General features: G+C 42.9%; 1 protein-coding gene across 1 annotated transcript in view; it reads left to right on the forward strand.

The window, feature by feature from the left end:
* ANO6 (anoctamin 6) overlaps positions 1-26,467 on the forward strand; it is a 202,355-nt gene that overhangs the window by 169,191 nt on the left and 6,697 nt on the right. The window contains exons 16-17 of the mRNA XM_038765280.1: positions 1,135-1,265; positions 7,705-7,910. Coding sequence (XP_038621208.1) covers positions 1,135-1,265; positions 7,705-7,910 — 337 coding nt within the window. The remainder of the gene's footprint in view (positions 1-1,134; positions 1,266-7,704; positions 7,911-26,467) is intronic.

The following is a 26,467-nucleotide window of genomic DNA, read 5'->3' on the forward strand; positions in this document are numbered from 1 at the left end:
CTGCTTCTCAGCTTCTTAGACTGTGAGCCCTGTGTGGGACCTGATTGTCTTGTGTCTACCCCAGCACTTAGTACAGTGCTTGACACACAGTAAGCGCATAACAAATACCACAAGTATTATTATCTACAGTCCTGGACACATTGGGTACTGATTTTTACTGATTTTTTTTTCTTCTTTCTGCCTCTTTCCCACTGAAGCTTTTGCTTTCAATCAAACAGTCCATCAATCCAATTTATAGAGTGTTCCCTGTATGCAGGGCACTGTAGTAAGTCCTTGGGAGAGTAACAGAGTTGGTAGACACTTTCCCTGCCCATTACCAGCTTACAGTCTAGAATGTAGCTTACAGCCTACAGTCTCCCTTCTTGATAGCAGGATAGCAGGTCCTCAGCACCTGATCCCCAGTTTTCATCTGGGGTACAGCATTGGGTGAGGCTTCGTCCAGAATACTTTCTGTTCCGGAGGTGAAAAGGGATGTTTCTTTAGCACTGGGAAATGCTGCAGGACCCCTATATGACTCATGGAAAGAAGGGCTGTGGCCAAGGGAGTTTTGGAGGGAGCAAGAGAACTGATTAGCAAGGAGGAATGTTTGGGAAGGACATCAACTGGAAGGGAGAATCATCAGGACCAAACAACCTCTGGATATAAAGTGTAGCCCCTCCCAAGAGTGAAGTCTATTTACAGAATTAAGGGGAAAACAGTGAGCTTTGATGAAGAGGAATATGATAGGTGAGAGGGATTTTATTTTTAAAAGAGATTGGAAATGAAACATGCAATTAATGCCTGGGGAAACTGAAGCAAAGAAAATAGAAAACTAAAACTAAGAACAAACAATGAGGCTAGAATATCTTTTGAGTTTTTGCTTGTCTCCAGAAGTACGAAAGGTGAAGGAAATGTTAGAGAAACCGCTAATCATAGACAACTCTTTTAAATCAAGAGCTTCTAAAAAGAAAAATCTGTCTCATTTTCCCATTGCTTCAAGTCCTTTTTTTCAAGCAAGAGAGCACTCTGAAGAATTTCAAACATTTCAGCAGTTTAATTGCTATTGGGATGTAAGGCTAGAGCACAGTTCCTTTATAATTGTTTTGTTTTCCTTGGTAGAATACCTGCTTTATCTGTGTATTGTTTCCTTGGCAGCTGGGTGAAGAATTTGATTGGAAGATGTTGCATGGTTTCAGGTTTAGAAAAGATCACCCCAAGATGGGAAGAGGATTATCATCTCCTGCCCATGGGGAAACTGGGATTGTTCTACGAATACCTTGAAATGGGTAAGTCAGGAGGGATATGCAGATCGGTGTGGAATGTGTTCTGACCAACCAAGATGTTATTTAAGCCAAAAAGACCCAGGTCTTAAGCCAGGTCACTGTCTAACTGATTAAAATTAAAAAAATGTGCATTTTTCTCACTAGGTAAAAATATGACTAGTCTTGGTTTCATCTACAGTTATGTATCATTATGTGATCCAAAGTTGGAGATGGATTACAAAATCATTAAGCACTGTAAAAAGAATAATAATGGTATTTGTAACTGCTGGGGTGGATACAAGCAAATCAGGTTGGACATGGTCCCTGTCACACGTGGGGCTCACAGTCTCAATCCTCATTTTACAGATGAGGTAACTGAGGCACAAAGAAGTGAAAAAACTTGTCCAAGGTCACACAACAGACATATGGCAGGTTGGTGATTAGAACCCATGACCTGCTGACTCCTAGGCTTGTGCTCTATCCACTATGCAAAGCTGCTTCCCTGCAGCAAACAGGCTCGCATCACCTCCTGCCTTCAGGACATCTCTATTTGGATGTTCTCCCGCCACCTTAAACTCAACATATCCAAGACTGAGCTCCTTATCTTCCCTCCCAAACACTGTCCTCTCCAGAACTTTCCCGTCACTGTAGACAGCACAACCATCAAATCCCTCCTCAAATCTGCCGAACAATCCCTCTTCCCCCACTTCAAAGCCCTACTGAAGGTGCACCTCCTCCAAGAGGCCTTCCCAGACTAAGCCCCCTTTTTCTCAGCTTTCCAAGTGCTCAGTACTGTAAACATTCAATAAATATGAATGAATGAATGCTTAAACATTCTAATCTATTCCATTAAGATTGTTCCCTCAGCCGCTATTTTAAGGTGTCGTTCTCTCCAAAACTGGGTTATATGCCTATGTAAATGCTGGCTTGTGTATACATTATTGTGAGCCCCACATGAGACAACCTGATTACCTTGTATCAACCCCAGCACTTAGAACAGTGTTTTGCACATAGTAAGTGCTTAACAAATACCATTATTACTATTATTATTATATGCAAATGTAGCCCGACATGCTTTCATTTACAACCTTAGAAACTTATCAAGTTTTACTATTCAAATTCCTTTAAAGATATGAGTAAGTACAATTGGCCCCCTTTTGTAGGTCAAAAGATTGTCTTCTGTCCTTTATTAGTGCTTTTCATCAGCCTGAAGTCTGATATGAAATTCATTTCTGCTTTTATGTCAAACTCTATTAAAAACCACTACATATTTATTCTCAAACAAGCTGAAAAACTATTATACCAACTTTGTAATGAGTAACAATGACAGATATTTCTTGAACTAGCTGTTACTGTTGTTTTTAATAATATCCCAAAGACAAAAATCATTTGCTTTTTCAGTATGAACCTTGGAAAAAAATAATTACTCTTCTGAATCAGATTAGGAAAATATGGTGGCATTCGGAGACTATGGCATGTTAAGCAGGAAAGGTTCTTGCCATGATTGGGGAAAGGTAATCTAGTTTACACAGAGAAAATCTGTGCCTTTGAAAATTATTTGTATCATTAAATATTGAATTACGCACCAATGTACATCTGACAACATTATATTGCACCAGAGAACATGTAGCCTGCAGCTTATGTATTTAGAATATTTTAGAGTCTGGGACCTGGGAGTGTTTTTTGTTAGTTTCTTCTGCCTCGGTATCCCTTTAGAAACTGATCCAAGGCACCCGTCATGAGTTTGTGCCGCCTATATAAACTGAGTGGCTGCAAAATGTCCAATTCTATACCCTAAGAATGCAGAAACAGCGCTATTGATGCCTGTCTACTTGTTTTGTTTTGTTGTCTGTCTCCCCACTTCTAGACTGTGAAGTGGGTAAGGATTGTCTCTATTTGTTGCCAAATTGTACTTTCCAAGCTCTTAGTACAGTGCTCTGCACACAGTAAGCACTCAAAAAATACGATTGAATGAATGAAATGGAAAAAAGCTTCCTCCCCCCCCCCCCCACCTCTAAATAGTTTTCTAGAGTTCTAGTATAAAGTAAAACATGCAAAATTGTGTTGAGATCCTTAGTGCCTTTTTAGGACTCGGTATCTTTTCATGATATTTGAGTGTAATGAGGTATAGCTATGGCAAAACATTCTAAACCCCCTGGGTATATTTTAAATATTCTCTCCCCTTGTATACTTCAGATTATCTGGGTGCCCTATATAGTTGAGAATACTCAGTTAAAATATCAATCCTAAAAATTTTCCTTTTTTAGAGTCCCAATCAATCAACCAATCAATCAATGCATTTATCGCGTGCCTTCAATGTACAGAGCACTGTACTAAGTGCTTGGGACAGGACAAAAAATAGACTTTGGTAGGCACAATCCCTGCCCTTAAGGAGCACACAACAAAATAGGGGAGACCGATTGAAATAAATGACATCTAGGTGAAGCAGCCGATCACAAGGATGTGGACGTAAGTGCTGTGGTTTGGATGGGATTTGAAGTGAGCCAATTTGATAGTGCAGTGCTCCAGAGTAGTGGTTTTGCTCTTCTGAGTACTATAACAGAGGCCTTTCCATGAGTTAGAAACAGCATGGCCTAGTGGATAGAAGACATGGCTGGGAGTCATCTGACCTGTGTACTAATCCCCACTATGCCACTTGCATACTGTTTGACCTTGAGCAAGTCACTTCTTTGTGCCTCAGTTATCTCATAAGTTAAATGGGGATTAGGACCGTGAACCTGTTGTGGGACATGAACTGTGTCCATCCTGATTATCTTGTAGAGAAGCAGCGTGGCTCAGTGGAAAGAGCATGGGCTTTGGAGCCAGAGGTCATGAGTTCAAATTCCAGCTCCGCCAACTGTCAGCAGTGTGACTTTGGGCAAGTCACTTAACTTCTCTGTGCCTCAGTTATGTCATCTGTAAAATGGGGATTAAGACTGTGAGCCCCATGTGGGACAACCTGATCACCTTGTATCCCCCCAGCTCTTAGAGCAGTGCTTTGCACATAGTAAGCACTTAACAAATACCATCATTATCATTATTATTACCCCAGTGCTTAATACAGCATCTGGCACATAGTAAATGCTTAATAAAAGCCATAAAAAAGTTAACTTGGCACATCACAAGGTGGAGTTGCAACACAGTGGGTATTTGAGCTTCCTCATTTCTCGAAATGCCTCTGGCATGGACCATGTGTCCTGAAACCATGTAAGGTTACATCACATAGAATTATCAGTTCCTGGATTGTAGTGAAGACTTCTGACATCCCAGATCACTGCCTTACCTATTTGTGTTCAACTTGCCTCCAAATATCTTTCCTAGTATCAGCCAAATGGAGCCAAAATACAAGTGCTAGTAGAGGAGCCCTTGGGGTTGTGATGAGAGCTATGTGACTTAGGAGGAGGTCCTGGGAAAGGGACCAGTGAAGGGGCTTTATTTGAAGGAGCTGCTTCTCTCTGTGGCAGAAGCAAGGAAGAGAAGACAGGAAGAAAACATTCAAGACAATATAGAGTGGAGAAAAGCCCAAAAAAGCTAAATGGGGCAACATGTGTCTAAAAGAGCAAGACAAGATATGGAGACAGATTCAGTGGTATTTACTGAGTGCTTATTGCATACAGACCACTCACTCTACTAAGCATTTGGGAGAGTACAATATAACAGAGTTGGTAGATGTGATACCTGCCCACAAGGATCTCACAGTCTATAGAGGGAGACAGACATTAAACTAAATTTAGGATAGAGGAAATAGAGTGATAAGGATATGTACATAAGCACTGTGGGGCTACGATGAGTATCAAAATGCTTAAAATCAAATGCTATCCACAGCCAAGTGGATAGGTGACACAGAGAGGAGGGCAGGCGGATTCTTTCTGCTTTCCCCATTTTTAGTTTTCACCTTGAGTTGCCAAAAACACCAGAGATTTTTCTGGCAGCTATCAGAGCCCACGGCCCAGCATGTTCCAATCTTTGTATATATTATGTTTACCTGAGGGTTTAAAGAATTGGGAGCAGAGGGCAAGGTATCATATTTCCCACCTCCCTTACTCTCCCCTGGTACCCAAAAGAACTGAGATGACTCCTGTGGAAGCTACTTTTTTATGGTTTTCAGTGCTTGCTATGTGCCAGGCACTGTACTAAGCGCCGGGGTAAATACACACTACTCAGGTTGGACACAGTCCCTGTCCCATGTGGGGCTCACAGTCTTAATCCCCATTTTACAGGTGAGTTAACTGAGTACGGAGAAGCTAAGCAACTTACTCAAGGTCATACAGCAGACAAGCAGAGGAGCCAGAATTAGAACCTAGGTCTTTCCGACTCCAGACCCATGCTCTATCCACTAGGCTTTGCTTCTTTTCATAATGCGCAAATCAACCAGGTTCTCAAGAGCCAGATTCCAGAGGGCTGGCTGGGTCAGTCGTTAATTTCTCCTACCTCTTTTGTGTACAGTCATCCCTGGCCCTTTGCGGCTTTGCCTGGCTGCAGTTCTCAGCATGCATACTCGCAGGGTTAGCAGGATGCCCCAGTCCTGTCCCCAGCTCTGCTCTCTGTTTGGCGGACAGCAGCCACAATCAATCAATCAATCAATCGTATTTATTGAGCGCTTACTGTGTGCAGAGCACTGCACTAAGCACTTGGGAAGTACAAGTTGGCAACATATAGAGACAGTCCCTACCCAACAGTGGGCTCACAGTCTAAAAGGGGGAACCCCACAACCCCAATCAGTAGAGAAGCAGCATAGCTTAGTGGATTCATGGACCTTGGGCCTGGGAGTCAGGTCTTGGGTTCTAATTCCAGCTTCGCCACTTGTCTGCTGTGTGACCTTGGGCAAGTCACTTCACTTCTCTGGGCCTCAGTTCCCTCATCCATAAAATGGGGGTTGAGACTGTGAGCCCCACATGGGACAGGGACTGTGTCCCACGTGATACGCTTGCATTCTTTCAATCATTCAATCGTATTTATTAAGCACTTACTTTGTGTAGAGTGCTATACTAAGTGCTTGGGAGAGTACAGTATAATAAACAGGTGCATTCCCTGCCCACAAAGCTACCCCAGCGCTTAGTACAGTACCTGGCACATATTAAGAGCTTAACAAATACCACAATTATCATTATTATTATTATTATTAAAGCAGTCAGTTGTACTTACTGAGCACTCACTGTGTGCAGAGCACTATACTAAGCACGTAGGAGAATACACTATAGCAGAGTTGGTAGACACAATCCCTGCCCAAAAGGAGCTAGCAGTTCTACAGAGGGAGACAGACATTCAAACACAATACAGAGAGGGGAAATTTTGGAGTATAAGAATGTGTACGTAAAGCTGTGGGGATAGCTTGAGTATCAGAATGCTTCACTGGCCGGCCAGCCACCTCTTTCCCTCCACCCTTTGCAACCCCCTCCTCGACCAGAAAGCCCAGGAGGCTGTGAGTTGTAGGATAAACTTTCTGGTGCTTTAAGTGTAGTTGCCATTGGGCACAGAGGATATTTAGTTTCACCTCATTTGCTGGTGTTTCTCCAACCAATCTACCACGAATAGAGGGACTACTGTGTGTATGAACACACACAGCCACAGCCCACATCAAAAGATGTTCATTTTTTTCCCATTTAAAAGTGAAAAAAAAAATCTAGAGAGTTCAAAAGTTCATTACTTTTCAGTTTCTGGAAAACTTGCCAAAATATGCTATCTTTTTTTTTTCCACATACAGTAAATCAATCAATCAATCAAAGGTATCACTTCCAGTATTCTTCTAGTCATGACTCCCTTAGTACCTAGCTCCAGTCTCATGATTCTTAATTGGTGTTTTACAGGGTAGTAATCAACAAAATATTATCATTTAAGATGACAAAATAATTCAGAAGTAATTACTCAATGCGTAGTCACATTTAAGCTGCCCTCATTAGTACTCGCCACCGGTTTCATAATTATGTTGCATATTATAGTCTCCCAAGCGCTTAGCACAGTGCTCTGCACATAGTTAAGTACTCAATAGATAACACTGCTTCCCTTCCCCACAGCACCTGTGTACATGTTTATATGTTTGTATGTATTTATTACTCTATTTATTTTACTTGTACATATCTATTCTATTTATTTTATTTTGTGAATATGTTTTGTTTTGTTCTCTGTCTCCCCCTTCTAGACTGTGAGCCCGCTGTTGGGTAGGGACCATCTCTATATGTTGCCAACTCATACTTCCCAAGCACTTAGTGCAGTGCTCTGCACACAGTAAGCTCTCAATAAATACGATTAATTGATTTGCATTGGTTATTTTCTTGCTTATTCTGTCTACTACACTTTTACTCTAAATCTATGTATTTTTTAAGGTTTTCTTCTTGCTTCATTCATTTCTCATTCCCTCTCCAAAAAAGTAGTGTGTATCATGTACGGCCTTCAGAGAAAAAAAGGCATTGCTTTTTTCTGGTTTGTTTCCATCCCCCATGACCTTGTTCCATCTCGTCGACAGTTATTCAGTTTGGGTTCGTCACCCTGTTCGTGGCCTCATTCCCTCTGGCCCCCCTGTTGGCTCTCATAAATAATCTGCTGGAAATTCGAGTGGATGCCTGGAAATTGACCACCCAGTATAGACGCATAGTGCCTGAGAAAGCACAAGACATCGGAGCGTGGCAGCCCATACTACAAGGAATAGCAATTCTTGCCGTGGTGACAAATGTGAGTACAGACTTCCCTCTCCAGCAGCCTGAAAGTTAATGGTGTCCTGGGTTGGAGGGAAAAAGGTTGTCCTTGGCTAAAGGAGGATGGAGGAGGAAGAAAGGAAACAAAATTCCCACATCTCAACTACATAGCCGGCAATTCTTGTCATTGTTATTGATTTAATAGTGATTAATCAATAGTGTTTGTTGAGCGCTTACTCTGAGCAGAGCATTGTATTAAGCCCTTAGAAGAGTCAAATAGAGATAACAGACTGTAAACCCTAGGCTTTAAGCTTGTTGTGGGTGGGGAATGTGCCTATTCACTCTGTGATGTTGTAATAATAATAATAATTGTGGTATTCGTTAAGCACTTACTATGTGCCAGGCACTGTACTCAATGCTGGGGTGGAGACAAGCAAGTAGGGTTGGATGCAGTCCCTGTCTCACATGGGGCTCACGGTCCTAATCCCCATTTTACAGAGGTAACTGAGGCACAGAGAAGTGAAGTGACTTGCCCCAGGTCACACAACAGACAAGTGACAGATCACTCGTGGCTCAGTGGAAAGAGCATGGGCTTTGGATTTACAGGTCATGGGTTCAAATCCCAGCTCTGCCACTTGTCAGTTGTGTGACTTTGGGCAAATCACTTAACCTCTCTGTGCCTCAGTTACCTCATCTGTAAAATGGGGATTAAGACTGTGAGCCCCCTGTGGGACAACCTGATCACCTTGTAACCTCCCCAGTGCTTAGAACAGTGCTTTGCACGTAGTAAGTGCTTACTAAATGCCATCATTATTATTATTATTATCCAGGATTAGAACCCAGGTCCTTCTGACTCCCAGCCCCATACTCTAACCAATAGGCCACTCTACTTCTCTCCTGAGCACTTTGAACAGAGTAAGCACTCAATACAATTGATTGGTTGATTGATAAGGCATGATCCCTTCCCTGAAGAGGTTTACAATTTAGCAAAGGAGATAGATACTAAAATAAACTGTACTTAGGGGAAGCATCAGGGTGTAAAAACATGCACATAAATACTGGGTCGGGGGGAGTGTTTAAGTGTCTAGAGAGTAAAATCTCAGTTGCCTGGGAAATACGGTGGGGAGGTGGGAGACTATTAAAGAAGTGGTTTTAGTAGGCCTTTAAAGATGGTGAGAGTTATGTTCAGCCAAATGTGAAGGGGAAAATGAGTTCCAGGGAAGAGGGAGGGTGTGACCAAGAGGTCAATGGCCAGAGAGCCGAAAGGTTTAACTGCTTTTTCTCACACCAATCCCATGCTCATTAGTCACATATACGGAGGGAGGAACTGAGGCAGAAGGAATTTGTATGACTTCATCAAGGTCGCACAGCAACTTAGAAACTCATGGGCAAAGCTGAGATTCACATTCCATCCTGGGTGTGTGTAGTTACTCTATAGAGCTCCACTGCTGGTAGAGACAAAATGTGTTTTGAAACAGACTTTTATTGTCCTCACTACTAGCATGGGTAAAACATGGGTTTGGTGGGGAGTGTTTGTAATTAAACAGGGAGAAAGTTTTGGGCAGCCTCTCCCAACACTCAATCCACAAATGGCTTTCTGTTGAACATCCTGAAAGAATGTTAGCTCCTTAAAGGCAGGGATCATGTCTACTAATTCTATTGTACTCTCCCAAGTGCTTAGTACAGTTTTTGGGTTTTGTTTTTTGTATGTGTGTGATATTTGTTAAGCACTTGCACTGTTCTAAGCACAGGGGCAGATACAAGGTAAAATTAATAATAATAATAATGGTATTTAAGCATTTACTATGTGCCAAGCACTGTTCTAAGCACTAGGATAGACTCAAGGTAATCAGGTTGTCCCACGTGGGGCTCACAGTCTTAGTCCCAATTTACAGATGAGGTAGCTGAGGCACAGAGAAGTTAAATGGCTTGTCCAAGGTCACGCAGCAGACAAGTGGCAGAGCCAGGATTAGAACCCACATCCTCTGACTTCCAAGCCTGCACTCTTTCCACTAAGGCATGCTGTTTCTCTTATAATAATAATGGCATTTGTTAAGCACTTATTATGTACCAGGCACTGTTTTAAGTGCTGGGGTAGATACAGGTAATCAGGTTGGTCACAGTCCCTGTCCCACATGAGGCTCACAGTCTCAATCCCCATTTTACAGATGAGGTAACTGAGGCCCAGAGAAGTGAAGTGACTCACAGAGCAGACAAGTGGAAGAGCCAGAATTAGAACCCATGACCTTCTCCCTCTCAGGCCCATGCTCTACCCACTACATCATGCCGCTTGGACACAGTTCATGTCCCACAGGGGGTTTACAGTCACAATCCCAATTTTACAGATTAGGCAACTGAGGCACAGAGAAGTTACAGAATTGGTGCTCAGTAAATACTACTGACCAATTGATAACATCAAGGGAATGGGGACGATTTGTTGCCAGAGATTGAGGTACTCCTCTCCAGCCTGGAGGCTTTCAAGAGGGGAAGTGATTGGAAGAATGAATTTCCACTTCCTCCTCCCATAGGGTTGGGCCTTCTTATTCCAATCTTGACAGCAATTTATTTCTCCACAGAACCAGTGAAGTTGATTCTATTGCTCTCTGATGTAGCTGGTTAGTGACTGGTGAATCAATTTGATTTAGGGGAGATTATCAACAATAGGAAAATTGGAAAGATTAATACCATTGCTTTAAGCAAAGATCATAAAGTTCAGGTGTCAACTCTGCCCCAAGCTGGCTGTGTCATCTTGGGCAAGATATTTAACCTCTTTGGGCCTCAGTCTCCTCATCTTTAAACATGGGGTAAGACACTCTCCCACTCTCCCTATTGTGAACCCTATGAAGAAAAGGGACTGTGTTCAATTTGATTGTCTGCATCTACCACAACACTTAGCACTTATCCCGAAGTCCCTCCTTCTCGCCTGTCCCACCATCGACCCCTGGCCCATGTCCTTCCCCTGTCCTGAAATGCCCTCCCTCCACACATCCACCAAACTAGCTCTTTTCCTCCCTTCAAAGCCCTACTGAGATCTCACCTCCTCCAGGAGGCCTTCCCAGACTGAGCCCTCTTTTTCCTCTCCTCCTCCCCATCCCCCCTGCCCTACCTCCTTCCCCTCCCCACAGCACTTGTATATATTTGTACATATTTATTACTCTATTTGTACATATTTACTACTCTATTTTATTAATGATATGTATATAGCTATAATTCTATTTCTTCTGACTGTATTGACACCTGTCTACTTGTTTTGTTGTCTGTCTCCCCCTTCTAGACTGTGAGCCAGTTGTTGGGTAGGGACTGTCTCTATATGTCACCAACTTGTACTTCCCAAGAGCTTAGTACAGTGCTCTACACACAGGAAGCACTCAATAAATATAATTGAATAATGAATAATAATAATAATTGACTTAATAATCAATCATATTATTCAGTGCTTAGGAGAATAATGCCATTATTACTACTATTATTCTGATGAGGCTTAAAACATATCTTTGCCAACTTTAATCTATCACTGTATGTTATCTGCTCCTTGTCTGTGATGTCTACCTGGGTGTTATTCTCAACACTTGGATTACTCTCAAAGACAAACTCAAAATGCATTAACTTTGTGCCCTCCTCTACCTTTTCCCACTATGATTTGGGGTGATGATAATAATGGTTGTATGTACTAAGTGCTTACTATATGTCAAGCCCTGTGCTAAGGTTCAAGGTCATCCAATCAGAGGTATTTATTAAGCACCTACTGTGTGCAGAGCATTGTACTAAGTATTTGGGAGAGTATACGTTCCCTGCCCCCAAGATACTTATAGTCTAGAGCGGGAGACAGACATTAAAATAAATTATGGGTGTGTACATAAAAGCTGTGAGGCTGGGGGTGGAATTAATATCGAGGCTTAAAGGATACAGCTCCAAGTGCATAAGTGATGCAGAAAGGAGAGGGAGTAAAGAAAAAGAGGGCTTAACTGGGGAGAGCCTCTTGGAGATGTGATTTTCATAAGGTTTCTCACTAAGTAGGAAAAACAGGTATTTTGTCCACACATTATAGATGAGGTAACAGGCACAGAGAAGTTAAATAATTTGCCCAAGTTCACACGGCAGGCAAGTGGTGGAATCTTGCCTAGAACCCTGGCCTCCTGAATCTCTCCAGTGTTCTTTCCATTAGTCTGCGCTGATCTGTTTTCAAGGAAGTGAACAGAGAATTTGCCAGTCTGGTTTCTGCTTTAGCAGAAAAACAGTTTGCAGTTGTTCTGTGAGATTGTTTCCTTATATATAGCTCCTAGTTGGCTCACGATTTTGGCGGGTTGTCACTGAAGCTTTGAAATTCGGGAATACTAATTCTTCCTGATCTCCTGATCTGATTATTTCAGCTGTTAAGGTGAGAAGTGTTCTCACTTGCTCCTCTAGTTGCTAAGTATTTGTAAAGATGTACAATTGAGAGAAATGGGAAGGAACCGGAGGGTGGTTAACCAAAGCTGTGTTCATCAACAACTAGCAAGGACACTGTTTAGAGAAAGGTTGTTAACAGAGCCCCTTCTTCTCAGGACCTTACTTTTTCCCATGGCATTATCAGGTGACAGTGCTTCACTTTTTCAGGGTTGTCCTGGGTGGGGTGAGGGTGGGTCTTCCCTCAGTTGGCCATGCTGCTATCAGAACTCCCCAACTGGGCTCAGAGGAGGGAATAGTGGGTTACGGATCCCCCAATTCCTTTTGCCTTCATGGCCTGGGACTATTCCCAAGACCTTTGCTTGTGGCCAGATGTTGATTTTACCCCCATAAAAATCTGGGGAGAAACAGAAGTTTCCACTGCAACATTCCTCCCAAAATACACTTCACCCAGGCCATGGGACCAGTAAGTGATTTTTATTTAAAAAGATGAGTTCTAGAGCTTGTGGTTAACAAACCGAGTTGACATTGTTAAATCATGCCAGCACATCTGTTGTTGAAGATCACTTCTAATTCATTTTGTTAGAATGGAAAATTGCATTCAGAACAGGATGGGAAATAGAGCACATTGTATTCATTTTAACTCTTCCAGGATGAGTCTCCTATAAGCAAATCACAGTTTGAAGAGCAAAAAAGGGTTGGCAGAAGACAAAATACTGATCTTTATAGACTCTTAGTAGCTCCTAAAAACATCTGTATATCATTTTATAAAGCAATCTGAGTTTAAATCTATGATGATGTGAAAATTTAGGTCTAACATAACTACATCTGCTATTGCAATTGTGGAAAAAACAAAATAAGATGTTTTAAACTCAACCGTGTATTCTCTGTTTAGGAAGAAACCACAAACTGGATCCAGTGGGGTAATTTTGCAACAAGAAAAGTCATAACAAATTAACCCTAATAATATTGAGAATATTTTCAGATTCCACCCTGGAAAACCTTTCACACAACCAACCAAGATTTGACATCAGAGACACCTAGCAGAATTCGGTCTTTGAATCGTCTTAGCTGTGTAACACCTTGCCTAATGATACAGGGAGGAGGAAACCTAGTAAAGAAGACAAGAATGTCCTTTAGACCAAGGGCAAGTCAAAAACAAAGTCTTAGCCAAGACAAAGCATGACATCAGTGTGGCATCAAATCTCAGAGTAAACTGAAGATGCACAGAGTGTTTAATATCCAACCTTTTGTATAGCTGGACTTCACATGGACACCACATTCAACATCCAGAGCAATTTTGTTTTCTTCTTTATAGTTTTTGTTAAGCACTTACTATGTGCCAGGCACTGTTCTAAGCACTGGGTAAGTATAAGGTAATCAAGTTGGACATAGTCCATGTTCCACATGGGAGTCTCAGTTTTAATCTCCACTTTACAGATGAGGTAACTGAGGCGCAAAGAAATGAAGTGAGTTGCCTAAGGTCACACAGCAGGCAAGTGGCAGAGCCAGGACTGGAACCCAGGTTCTTCTGATTCCCAGGCCCATGCTCTATCCACTGGGCCATACTACTTCTTGTTAACCGACACCCTATGGGTAACATTTATCATCAAACAGTGAGGGCCTGGAGCATGGTCAGAGCAGTAGCATGTCACACCTTTGCCGGCTATGACATATTGACGGAATGGATGACAACAGGATAACCAAACAGCTTCCCTAGGAAGTATTTACATGGGATAATCATAGAAAAAAAAAGGGGGGATGGAAAATATATCTCAAAGATAGAATGAAACCTGACCTCAAATGACGTGGCATGGGACTGGCCTGTTAAAGGATGGATGCAACAATCATGTCAGGTGGACCTCCAGAAATCATAAGGAAGTGAAAAAAACAGTGGCCTGCTGGTTGGGGTTAGGGTTAAGATCATTGCAGCAAGAGGCAATTTTCACATGAACAAAATACAGAATGTGTTGTCACATTAATATTTAATGTGTCAAGCGCTGGGGTCCCTTTCTCACATGGGGCTCATAGTCTTAATACCCATCTTCCTGATGAGGTAACAGGCAAAGAGAAGTGAAGTGACTTGCCCAGCAGACAAATGGCAGAGTTGAGATTAGAACCCACATCCTTTTGACTCCCAGCCATCCTCCCCGCTGGACGGTGGCTCTCCGGGCCATACTCTATCCACTAGGCCAGTGATTTAGCACCCCACTTGAACATATTAAGTGCAAATGAGTAAAAGGGACTGTGTTCCACCTGATTAACTTGTATCTGCTCTAGCATTCACCTTTGGATTTGGCATCTAGAAAGGGCCTTACAAATACAACAATTATTATTAACAGTATCATCTTTAAACCCAAAGACTGCTATAAATCATATTGCCAAGTGAGCATTGTTCTGCCAATCATATTTAGCTTTAGAGAACCAGCGTGACCTAGTGGAATGAGCACAGACCTGAGAGTCAGATCATGCGAGTTCTAAATCAGAATATGCCACATGTCTGCTGTATGACCTTGGGCAAGTTGCCTAACTTCTCTCTGACTCAGTTACCTCATCTGTAAAATGGGGATTAAATCACTTAGACTGTGAACCCCAAGTGGAACAGGGAATGTGTCCATCTGGATTACCTTGTATCTACTCCAGTATTTAGAACAGTGCTTGACACATAATAAATCCTTAACAAGTACCATGATTACTTTAGCCAAAAAGCATTTCTGGTCTTATTCAGTAAAAGATCAAACTGCTTAGCTGCTATATATTAATATATAGCATATATTATTTCAAGAGTATTTTTCCCCAGCTTTACAAATCAGAGACTCAGTGGCCAATAGAAATGAATGTACAAATGTGCCCAGGCTTAGCAGCTTCTTCTTTGCCCAGAACTCTCAAGGTTTAAAGTTGAGCCCATTATTTAACTTGGGAGCAAAATGTAATCTTAAAAAGCTAATCTTTAAACAATTTGAAACCAATATTCCCTCAGGTCAGAGATTTATGTACTCCTGTGGGGTTTATGATTCCTCTAAGAGGTAGAAACGGTGACATCCTCCATTTGGAACAATGTCAAATGCATTCTTGCTGATTAGCATTGTTAATCAAAGAACACAGAATTCTCCAATAATGTGGAAGGTTGTATTCCTGAAAAACCTCGTGTTATGGAAAAATCACATTATAGTAGCCATAGTTTTTTTATGGTATTTGTTAAGAGCTTAGTTTGTGCCCAGCACTGTACTAAACACTGGTGTGGATACAGCTAATTAAATTGGACATAGCCCATGTCCCACAAGGAGTTCACAGACTTAATCCCTATTTTTTTAGATGAGCTAACTGAGATCCAGAGAAGTTAACTGACTTGTCCATGGTTACACAGCAGACAAGTGGTGGAACTAGGGTTAGAACCCAGGTCCTTCTGATTCCCAAGTTCATGCTCTATCAAGACCTTCTGCTTCTAATTCAAAGGGAATTCCTGGGTTTGGGGGTAAATGGTTTAAAGATACCACCAGGGCTGACATTTTCAAAACAAACATTATATCTATCCCTAGCAGAACATTTTACACATATGCCACTCTGATTAAATACTGTAAAGTTGTAAAAGCACAAAGAACAGCAAGCTCTATTCAGTTCTGAACAGAGGCTGTGTGGCATCATGATATCTTGACGAACGTCATATGTCTGAGCACAACTGTCCAACTTGTACTTGAATGAACTGTTCCTACACTGAATCTACTTGCTCTGACTTATGATGATGATGATGATTTTGATATTTGTTAAGCACTTACTATGTGCCAAGCACTGTTCTAAACACTGGGTAGATGCAAGTTGATTAGATCGGACATAGTCCCTGTCCCACTTGGGACTCACACTCTAATGCCCATTTTGCAGAGAAGCTAGCTGAAGCCCAGAGAAGTTAAGCGACTTGCCCAGGGTCACCCAGCAGACATGTGGCAGGGCTAGGATTAGACCCTGGTTCTTCTGACCCCCAGGCCCGTGCGATATGAACTAACCAGAACAGAGTTGTCTTGCGGAAAGAATGGTTCCTAATGCTTCCATTGTGTTATATCCAACTCACACAATGAAGACAATCTATTACAGAAGGACTGAGTGTGATCATAAATCCTTATTAACAAAAGCGTGTGTCCACAAAATTAAGAACTCCCCAGGGTCTAGAAGAAACCCGGACCAGGTCTGCATTAGTAGAGTAAGGTGGAGAAATGACCCAGTTGTCCTGATAATTCAGGGCAATTCTTGTTTTTTTCCTGTTTTATTCAGGTTACCGTTGCAAAGTTTAGTGATTGAATTAACTGTAACATTTGTTAAGTGCTAATCAGGTCCCACTTGAGGCTCAGAGTCTAAGTAGGAGAGGGAATGAGTATTGAATCCCCATTTTGTAGATGAGGGAACTGAGGCACAAAGAAGTTAAGTGACTTGCCCAAGAGCAGGAATGTGGTGGAGCTGGGATTAGAACTCAGGTGTTCCAACTCATAGGCCTGTGCTCTTTCCACTAGGCTATGCTGCTTTTTTATTGAATTGTGTGGCTTCGATTCTTTGCATCACTCTATTAGGATGCCCTGAGTTTCGTATATTCTGCTTCTCTTCTATACTTTGCTTGAAATTCATGACAATTTTCTCTTGAAAATGGAGGGGGAAAAATTGGAGAAAAGAAAGGGAAAATGGGCAAGGTCAAGGACAATAAGTAACTCCTTAGGCAGTTACTTGTTTGTCTTAAGCTTAAGTTACTTAGAACAATGAAAATGGAGGTATTTAGCTAAAGAGGGCACTGGTTAGTGAGAATTACTCCATTGTCTGTTTTGAAAGCCTGATAGGTTGTTGGAGGTTTTTTTCTGGCTGAATTTTTGGAAATTATTTGTTCAATTTCATTCATACTCCCAAAAGCCATGTACCAAGATAAAAGATAATTATCTGCCTTATTTACTCTCTGAGGTCTGATGGAGATGACAAATGGCCAGTTAAATTGTTTTCATTCCCATTTGCTAGAATGACCACTTACCTGCAGAACTTGTGAATTTGAGAGAAGAATGCAGAAAATCTGAAGTGTACCTGAGTACTTCTATGACCTTGGCTAATTTTCGAAACACATATTTGTCCCATAGGTGGATATACTCATGACCAACTGCTCAAAACACTCTAGTGATCTAATCAACACTTCTTCAACCACTATGGATGAGAATTATTAAAGCACACAAAAAAGGCAAAAATGTGAAATGTACCACCTCAGCTTTGCTGATAACTGTCAGAAAACAAAAATGCCATGGATTGAAAAGCCATAAAAAATGAAGGTGATGGCGTTCCCCAGGAATTTACAATAACAAGGGGAGACAATGTCTGCCAAGCCCTTTCTCCGCATAAGGAATCCCGAAGAAGGGCAGTTAGACTTCAGTCACCCCCATGATCACCAGCTTCACAAATGTGAGAGTTGACAGTAGGTTTCTCACTGCTTTCCACTGATAAAATAATGAAGAATACAGCACACCATTGTCCCCCTTGAATTACCATGTTAATCCAAGCATTTATCATATCTCACCTTGATTACTGTATCAAGCCTCCTTGCTGACCTCCCAGTCAATCTTTCTCCATTCCAGTCTATACTTCACTCTGCTGCCTGAATCATTTTTCTACAGAAACATTCAGGCCACATTTCCCAACTCCTCGAGAACCTCCAGTGGTTGAAACTCCTCATCATTGACTTTAAAACACTCAATCACTTGCCCCCTCCTACCTCATCTCACTACTCTCCTCCTACAATCCAGCCCACACACTTTGCTCCTCTAATGCCAACATTTTCACTATACCTAGATCTCATCTATCTCGCTGCTGACCTCTTGCCCACATCCTGCCTCTGGCCTAGAATTCCCTCCTTCCTCATATCCAACAGACAATTACTCCCCCTCCTTCAAAGCCTTATTTAAGGCACGTCTCTTTTTCTTTTCTTCCATTCCCTTCTGAGTTGCCCTGACTTGCTCCCTTTATTCACCACCCCTCCAGCCCCACTGCACTTATGTACATATCTCTAATTTATTTATTTATAGTAATGTCTGTTTCCCTCTCTAGACTGTGAGCTCACTGTGGTCAAGGAATGTGTCTGTTATATAGTACTCTCCCAAGCACTTAGTACAGTGCTCTGCACACAGTAAACGTTCAATAAAAATGACTGACTGACTGCCGGAGTTGCACTATGGCTTCAGACCACAGTGGCACTATAAGGAGGACCTTGGTAGGGCGAGCTCACCTCCTCCAGGAGGCCTTCCCAGACTGAGCCCCCTTTTTCCTCTCCTCCTCCCCATCCCCCCGGCTCTACCTCCTTCCCCTCCCCACAGCACTTGTATATATGTTTGTACAGATTTATTACTCTATTTTACTTTTACATATTTAGTATTCTATTTATTTTGTTAATGATATGCATCTAGCTTTATATCTATTTATTCTGATGACTTGACACCTGTCCACGTTTTGTTGTCTGTCTCCCCCTTCTAGACTGTGATCCCGTTGTTGGGTAGGGACCGTCTCTATATGCTACTGACTTGTACTTCCCAAGTGCTTAGTACAGTGTTCTGCACACAGTAAGCGCTCAATAAATACGATTGAATGAATGAATGAATGAATGAGAGAGCCAAGAAAGACACCATGACATCTCTACTGGTTTCGTAGCTCTTTCAAAAGCATTTGATACCATTAGCAGATCTGGGCTACACCTACAACAAAGTAAGTTGTCAGAAATTCACTAAGGTCTTTAGGCTACTCTCTGATGGTGTGGGCAGTCAACTGTGAGCATGTCCAGTTTGACCTTGTCAACATCACCGTTGGAATAAAGCAAGGAACAAGGGGAGATTTGGTGCTGTTCAGCCTACTCTATGCCACAAGCTCAAGGATAGAACAAGGGACTTCTGATATCAGCTTTTAAGTCTAGAGGCTAATAGCATCATCTTTGTCTCTAATCAGTTATCTGAGAATTCATGAAGTATCTCTACACATGTGGATGATTAAGATTCACCTTAGCAGCAGCACAGAACTTAATTCTCTCACCAAATTCTAGCAAAAAAAAAAAACCTACAAATACCTGCTCACAATAAGTAATGGATTGTGGTTGCAGATGGAACTTTTTGATGGCAACTGTACACTTTTCATTCATTCATTCAATCATATTTACTGAGTGCTTACTGGAGTTTCATGAGTGGGGAAACACATCTGGAGCACATGGATAGGATCACAATATTAGCAATGGCAAAGCAGTGTGGCTCAAGAGAGGCAGCATGGCTCAAAGAAGCAGCATGGCTCAGAGAAGCAGCGTGGCTCAGTGGAAAGAGCACGGGCTTTGGAGTCAGAGGTCATGAGTTCAAATCCCTGCTCCGCCACTTGTCAGTTGTGTGACTTTGGGCAAGTCACTTAATTCTCTGTGCCTCAGTTACCTCATCTTTAAAATGGGGATTAAGACTGTGAGCCCCTGGGACAACATGATCACCTTGTAATCTCCCCAGGGCTTAGAACAGTGCTTTACACATAGTAAGTGCTTAATAAATGCCATCATTATTATTATTATTGAAAATGGAGAACCAACTAGCTTGTGCTATTTTCCCCACCACCCTGCCCTCCAGTATAGTGGTTGCCCTTTGGCTCCAGTACTGGCAGCAAAGTTGTGGGCCAGGCAGGGGTTGGAGACTTGTTCTGTGGGCTCAAAGTGGGCAAGGAGGGGGGATTATATTCTTATTAATATCTGTCACCCCCTCTAGATCATAAACTCGTTATGAGCAGGAAAAGTGTCTGCTATTTCTGCTGAACTGTACTCTCCCAAGCTTTTAGTACAGTGCCCTGTGCATAGTAAGAGCTCAAAAAATACTGCAGCACCATGCATACAGTTATAGTCAACCTGCACTAGTCATTCATTCATTCAATTGTGTTTATTAAAGCACTAACTGTGTGCAGAGCACACAGTCTGTACTAAGAATTTGGGAAAGAACAATACACTAGTGACAATCCCTGTCCATAACAAGCTCACAGTCTAGAGACAAGGAGACAGACATCCATACAAATAAATAAAATTACAGATATATACATAAGTGCTATGGGGCTGGGACTGGAGTTGGGGCTGGGGGATGTGCAGGGGAGAAGAGCAAAGGGAGCAAGTTAGAGTGACGCAGAAAGGAGTGGGAGATGAGGAAAAGTGGGGCTTAGTCTGTACTTGCTGGCCCACTCCCAGATCTTCTCATTGGCTCATGCCATGAAACAGCTTCAGTCAAGTTCATTCATTCATTCAATCATATTTATTGAGCGCTTACTGTGTGCAGAGCACTGTACTAAGTGCTTGGAAAGTACAATTCAGCAATAGAGACAATCCCTACCCAACAATGGGCTCACAGTCTAGAAGGGGGAGACAGACAACAAAACAAAACAAGTACTGAGGATAAATGAATTCTCCCCCTCTTCCCACTATATCCATCCATCACATACGTTGATATTTGTTATTCACCCCACAGCACTTATGTACATATCTTTAGATTATATATTATAAATTATTTATATGAATGTCTGATTCCCCCTGTAGATTGTAATTGTATTCTCCCAAGTGCTTAGTACAGTGCTCTGCACATAGTAAGGGCTCAATAAAAAGTATTGATGGATTGGTAAAGATTTGCAGAGATCCCGAACATCCACTTTGGACAATCAGTGGTGTCTGTTGAACTCCAGAGGGCAAAACACTTGGAGGAGTGAAACAGAAACCAAGCACGTGTTCCCTGCCAACACCTACATAGAGCAAATAATTTAAACCATATAAGGGAAATGGATGAAGAAAGTGATTTCTAAATATTGGGACCAGGAGGAAAGATAAATACAAAATAGGTAATAGAGCGATTATGTCAGAATTAAACATCAGAAAAAATAACAATGTATAACTGAATGTACTTATGTATACCTGTATGTCTGTATTTTATACTCTATCCTAATCCTCCTCGACCTCTCAGCTGCTTTCAACACTGTGGACCATCCCCTTCTCCTCAACACACTATCCAACCTTGGATTCATAGACTCTGTCCTCTCCTGGTTCTCCTATTATCTCTCTGGCCATTCATTCTCAGTCTCCTTCGTGGGCTTCTCCTCCCCCTCCCATTCCCTTACTATAGGGGTTCCTCAAGGGTCAGTTCTTAATAATAATAATAATAATGACATTTATTAAGCGCTTACTATGTGCAAAGCACTGTTCTAAGTATTAGGGAGGTTACCAGGTGATCAGGTTGTCCCACAAGGGGCTCACAGTCAATACCCATTTTACAGATGAGGTAACTGAGGCACAGAGAAGTAATTTGCCCAAAGTCACACAGCTGACAATTGGTGGAGCCAGGATTTGAACCCCTGACCACTGACTCCAAAATCCGTGCTCTTTCCACTGAGCCATGCTGCTTCTGTTCTCCATCCATACTCACTCCCTTGCTGAACTCATTCATTCCCATGGCTTCAACTATGGTCTCTATAGTGATGAAACTCAAATCTACATCTCTACCCCTGTGCTCTCTCCCTCCCTCCAGGCTCGTATCTCCTCCTGCCTTCAGGACATCATCTGGATGTGTACCCACCATCTAAAACTCAATATGTCCCAAGACTGAGCTCCTTATCTTCCTTCGCAAGCCCTGTCCTCTCCCTGACTTTCCCATCACTGTAAATGGCACTACCATCCTTCCCGTCTCAAAAGACCGCAAACTTGGTGGCATCCTTGACTCCGCTCTCTCATTCACCCCTCACATCCAATCCGTCACCAAAACCTGCCAGTCTCACCACCACAACATTGCCAAGATCCACCCTCTCCTCTCCATCCAAATTGCTACCTTGCTGGTTCAATCTCTCATCCCATCCCGACTGGATTACTGCATCGGCCTCCTTTCTGATCTCCCAACCTCCTGTCTCTCCCCACTTCAGTCTATACTTCACTCAGCTACCCGAATTATCTTTGTGCAGAAATGCTCTGGGCATGTCACTCACCTCCTCAAAAATCTCCAGTGGTTGTCTGTCAACCTTCAAATCAAGCAAAAACTTATCTCGGCTTCAAGGCTGTCCATCACCTCGCCCCCTCCTACCTCACCTCCCTTCTCTCCTTCTCCAGCCCAGCCCACACACTTTGCTCCTCGGCAGCTAACCTTCTCACTGTGCCTCTTTCTCACCTGTCCCACCATCGACCCCTGGCCCACATCCTTCCTCTGGCCTGGAGTGCCCTCCCTCTGCCCCTCCGCCAAGCTAGCTCTCTTCCTCCCTTCAAAGCCCTACTGAGAGCTCACCTCCTCCAGGAGGCCTTCCCAGACTGAACCCCCTTTTTCCTCTCCTCCTCCCCTCCTCATCACCCCCCCACCTCCTTCCCCTCCCCACAGCACTTGTATATATTTGTACATAATTATTACTCTACTTATTTTATTTGTATGTATTTACTATATTTTATTAATGATGTGTATATAGCTATAACTCTATTTATTCTAATAGTATTGACACCTGTCTACTTGTTTTGTTTCATTCTGTCTCCCCCTTTTAGACTGTGAGCCCGTTGTTGGGTCGGGACCATCTTTATATGTTGCTGATTTGCACTTTCCAAGTGCTTAGTACTGCACACAGTAAGCTCTCAATAAATATAATTGATGGAATTAATGAATGAATACTCACACAAGCGCTGAGGATGGGTACACATGCGTACCAGCACCAAGACTGGTTCCCCAATTATAGAATTCATTCATTCAAGCATATTTATTAAACACTTACTGTGTGCAGAACACTGTACTAAGCTCTTGGGAAGTACAATTCGGCAACAGAGACAATCCCTACCCAACAATGGGCTCACAGTCTCAAAGGGGGAGACAGACAACAAAACAAAACAAGTAGACAGAAATCAATAGCATCAAAATGAATAGAATTATAGATCTTTACACATTGTTAATTAAATTAATGAAATAAAAAAATAAGTACAAATATACACAAGTGCTGATGGGGTGGGGGAGGGGGTAGAGCAGAGTGAGGGAGTGGGGTGATGGGGAGGGGAGGAGGAGCAGAGGAAAAGGGAGGCTCAGTCTGGGAAGGCCTCCCAGAGGAGGCGGGCTCATTCATTCATTCATTCAATTGTATTTATTGAGCGCTTACTGTGTGCAAAGCACTATACTAAGCCCTTGGGAAGTACAAGTTGGCAACATATAAAGACGGCCCCTACCCAACAATGGGCTCACAGTCTAGAAGGGAGAGACAGAGAACAAAACAAAACATGTGGACAGGTGTCAAGTCGTCAGAACAAATAGAATTAAAGCTAAATGCACATCATTAACAAAATAAATAGAATAGTAAATACGTACAAGTAAAATAAATAGAGTAATAAATCTGGACAAATATATATACAAGTGCTGTGGTGTGGGGAAGGAGGTAGGGCAGGGGGGATGGGGAGGAGGAGAGGAAAAGGGGGGCTCAGTAGGGCTTTGAAGGGGAAAAAGAGCTAGTTTGGCAGATGTGAGGAGGCTGGGCATTCCAGGCCAGAGGTAGGATGTGGTCCAGGGGTTGACAGCAGGTCAAGCGAGAACAAGACACAGTGAGGAAGTGAGTGGCAGAGGAGCAGAGTGTGCAGGCTGGACTGTAGAAGAAGAGAAGGGAGGTGAGGCTGGAGGGGGCAAGGTGATGGAGAGCTTTGAAGCCAATAGTGAGGAGTTTTTGCTTTATACAAAGGTTAATAGGCAACCACTGGAGAGTTTTGAGGAGGGGAGTGACACGCCCAGAGCATTTCTGTAGAAAGATAATCTGGGCAGCAGAGTGAAGTATAGACTGACATGGGGAGATACAGGTGGTTGGGAGATCAGAAAGGAGAATCAGATGGGCTGGAATAGCACCCTAGTTTTGAATTGCTTGCAAAGTGCTTTCCATCCAGATATTGTGTCCTCACTACATATTATTGCACATACACCAGAGGCTGAATAGAAAGAGCTTACTAGTAGGACATTTGCCAATTCATAAAGTTCTCTTTGTCTAATAATTGTGGTATTTGTTAAGCGTTTCCTATGTGCCAGGCACTGTACTAAGCACTGGGGAGGATACCTAGGCAATAGAGTATGGGGATTAAGGAGTCAGGAGGACCTAAGTTCTAAACCCAGCTCTACCACATGTCTGCTGTGTGACCTTGGGCAAAGTCACTGAACTTCTCAGTGCCTCATGTACTTCATCTGTCATCTGGGAGCCCTGGACATAGATTGTGCCCAACCTGATTAGCTTGTATCTATCCCAGAGTTTAGAACAGTGTCTGGCACATCCTAAGCACTTAACAAATACCATAATTAAAATTGCACTGGACACAGTCCCTGTCCAACATGGGGTTCACAGTCTTAATCCCCATGAGCCCATTGTTGGGTAGCGACTGTCTCTATATTTTGCCAATTTGTGCTTCCCAAGCACTTAATACAGTGCTCTGCACGCAGTAAGCGCTCAATAAATACGATTGAATGAATGAATTTGACAAATTAGTTAACTGCGGCACAGAGAAATTAAGTGACTTGCCCAGCAGACAATAATAATAATGATAATGATGGCATTTATTAAGCGTTTACTATGTGCAAAGCACTGTTCTAAGCGCTGGGGAGGTTACAAGGTGATCATGTTGTCCCACGGGGGGCTCACAGCCTTCATCCCCATTTTACAGATGAGGGAACTGAGGCCCAGATAAATTAAGTCAATCAATCAATTGTATTTATTGAGTGCTTACTGTGTGCAGAGCACTGTACTAAGCACTTGGGAAGTACAAGTTGGCAACATATAGAGACAGTCCCTACCCAACAGTGGGTCACAGTCTAGAAGGGGGAAAACAAACTATGTGCAAAGCACTGTTCTAAGCACTGGGGAGGTTACGAGGTGATCAGGTTGTCCCACAGGGGGCTCACAATCTTAATCCCCATTTTACAGATGAGGTAACTGAGGCCCAGAGAAGTTAAGTGACTTGCCGAAAGTCACACAGCTGACAATTGGAGGAGCGGGATTCAAACCCATGACCTCTGACTCCAAAGCCCGTGCTCTTTCCACTGAGCCACACTGCTTCTCATCATCAATCGTATTTACTGAGCGCTTACTATGTGCAGAGCACTGTACTAAGCGCTTGGGAAGTACAAATTGGCAACATATAGAGACAGTCCCTACCCAACAGTGGGCTCACAGTCTAAAAGGGGAAGACAGAGAACAAAACCAAACATACTAACAAAATAAAATAAATAGAATAGATATGTACAAGTAAAATAAATAAATAAATAGAGTAATCAATATGTACAAACATATATACATATATACAGGTGCTGTGGGGAAGGGAAGCAGGTAAGATGAGGGGGATGGAGAGGGGGACGAGGGGGAGAGTAAGGAAGGGGCTCAGTCTGGGAAGGCCTCCTGGAGGAGGTGAGCTCTCAGTAGGGCCTTGAAGGGAGGAAGAGAGCTAGCTTGGCGGATGGGCAGAGGGAGGGTATTCCAGGCCCAGGGGATGACGTGGGCCGGGGGTCGATGGCGGGACAGGCGAGAGCCAGGTACGGTGAGGAGATTAGCGGCGGAGGAGCGGAGGGTGCGGGCTGGGCTGGAGAAGGAGAGAAGGGAGGTGAGGTAGGAGGGGGCGAGGGGATGGACAGCCTTGAAGCCCAGGGTGAGGAGTTTCTGCCTGATGCGCAGATTGATCGGTAGCCATTGGAGGTTTTTGAGGAGGGGTGTGATATGTCCAGAGCGTTTCTGGACAAAGATAATCCGGGCAGCAGCATGAAGTATGGATTGAAGTGGAGAGAGACACGAGGATGGGAGATCAGAGAGAAGGCTGATGCAGTAGTCCAGACGGGATAGGATGAGAGCTTGAATGAGCAGGGTAGCGGTATGGATGGAGAGGAAAGGGCTTCTCAACAATAATAATAATAATTGTAATAATAATAATGGCATTTATTAAGCGCTTACTATGTGCAAAGCACCTTTCTAAGCACTGGGGAGGTTACAAGGTGATCAGGTTGTCCCATGGTGGGGCTCACAGTCTTCATCCCCAGTTGACAGATGAGGTCACTGAGGCACAGAGAAGTGAAGTGACTTGCCCAAAGTCACACATCTGACAAGTGGCGGAGAAGGGATTTGAACCCATGACCTCTGACTCCAAAGCTGGGGCTCTTTTCCACTGAGCCATGCTGCTTCTCTAGACAAGTGACAGAGCTGGAATTGGAAACCAGAGCCTTCTGA

Source organism: Tachyglossus aculeatus, chromosome 2 (assembly GCF_015852505.1).
Source record: "Tachyglossus aculeatus isolate mTacAcu1 chromosome 2, mTacAcu1.pri, whole genome shotgun sequence".
In the NCBI taxonomy this organism is placed as follows: domain Eukaryota; kingdom Metazoa; phylum Chordata; class Mammalia; order Monotremata; family Tachyglossidae; genus Tachyglossus; species Tachyglossus aculeatus.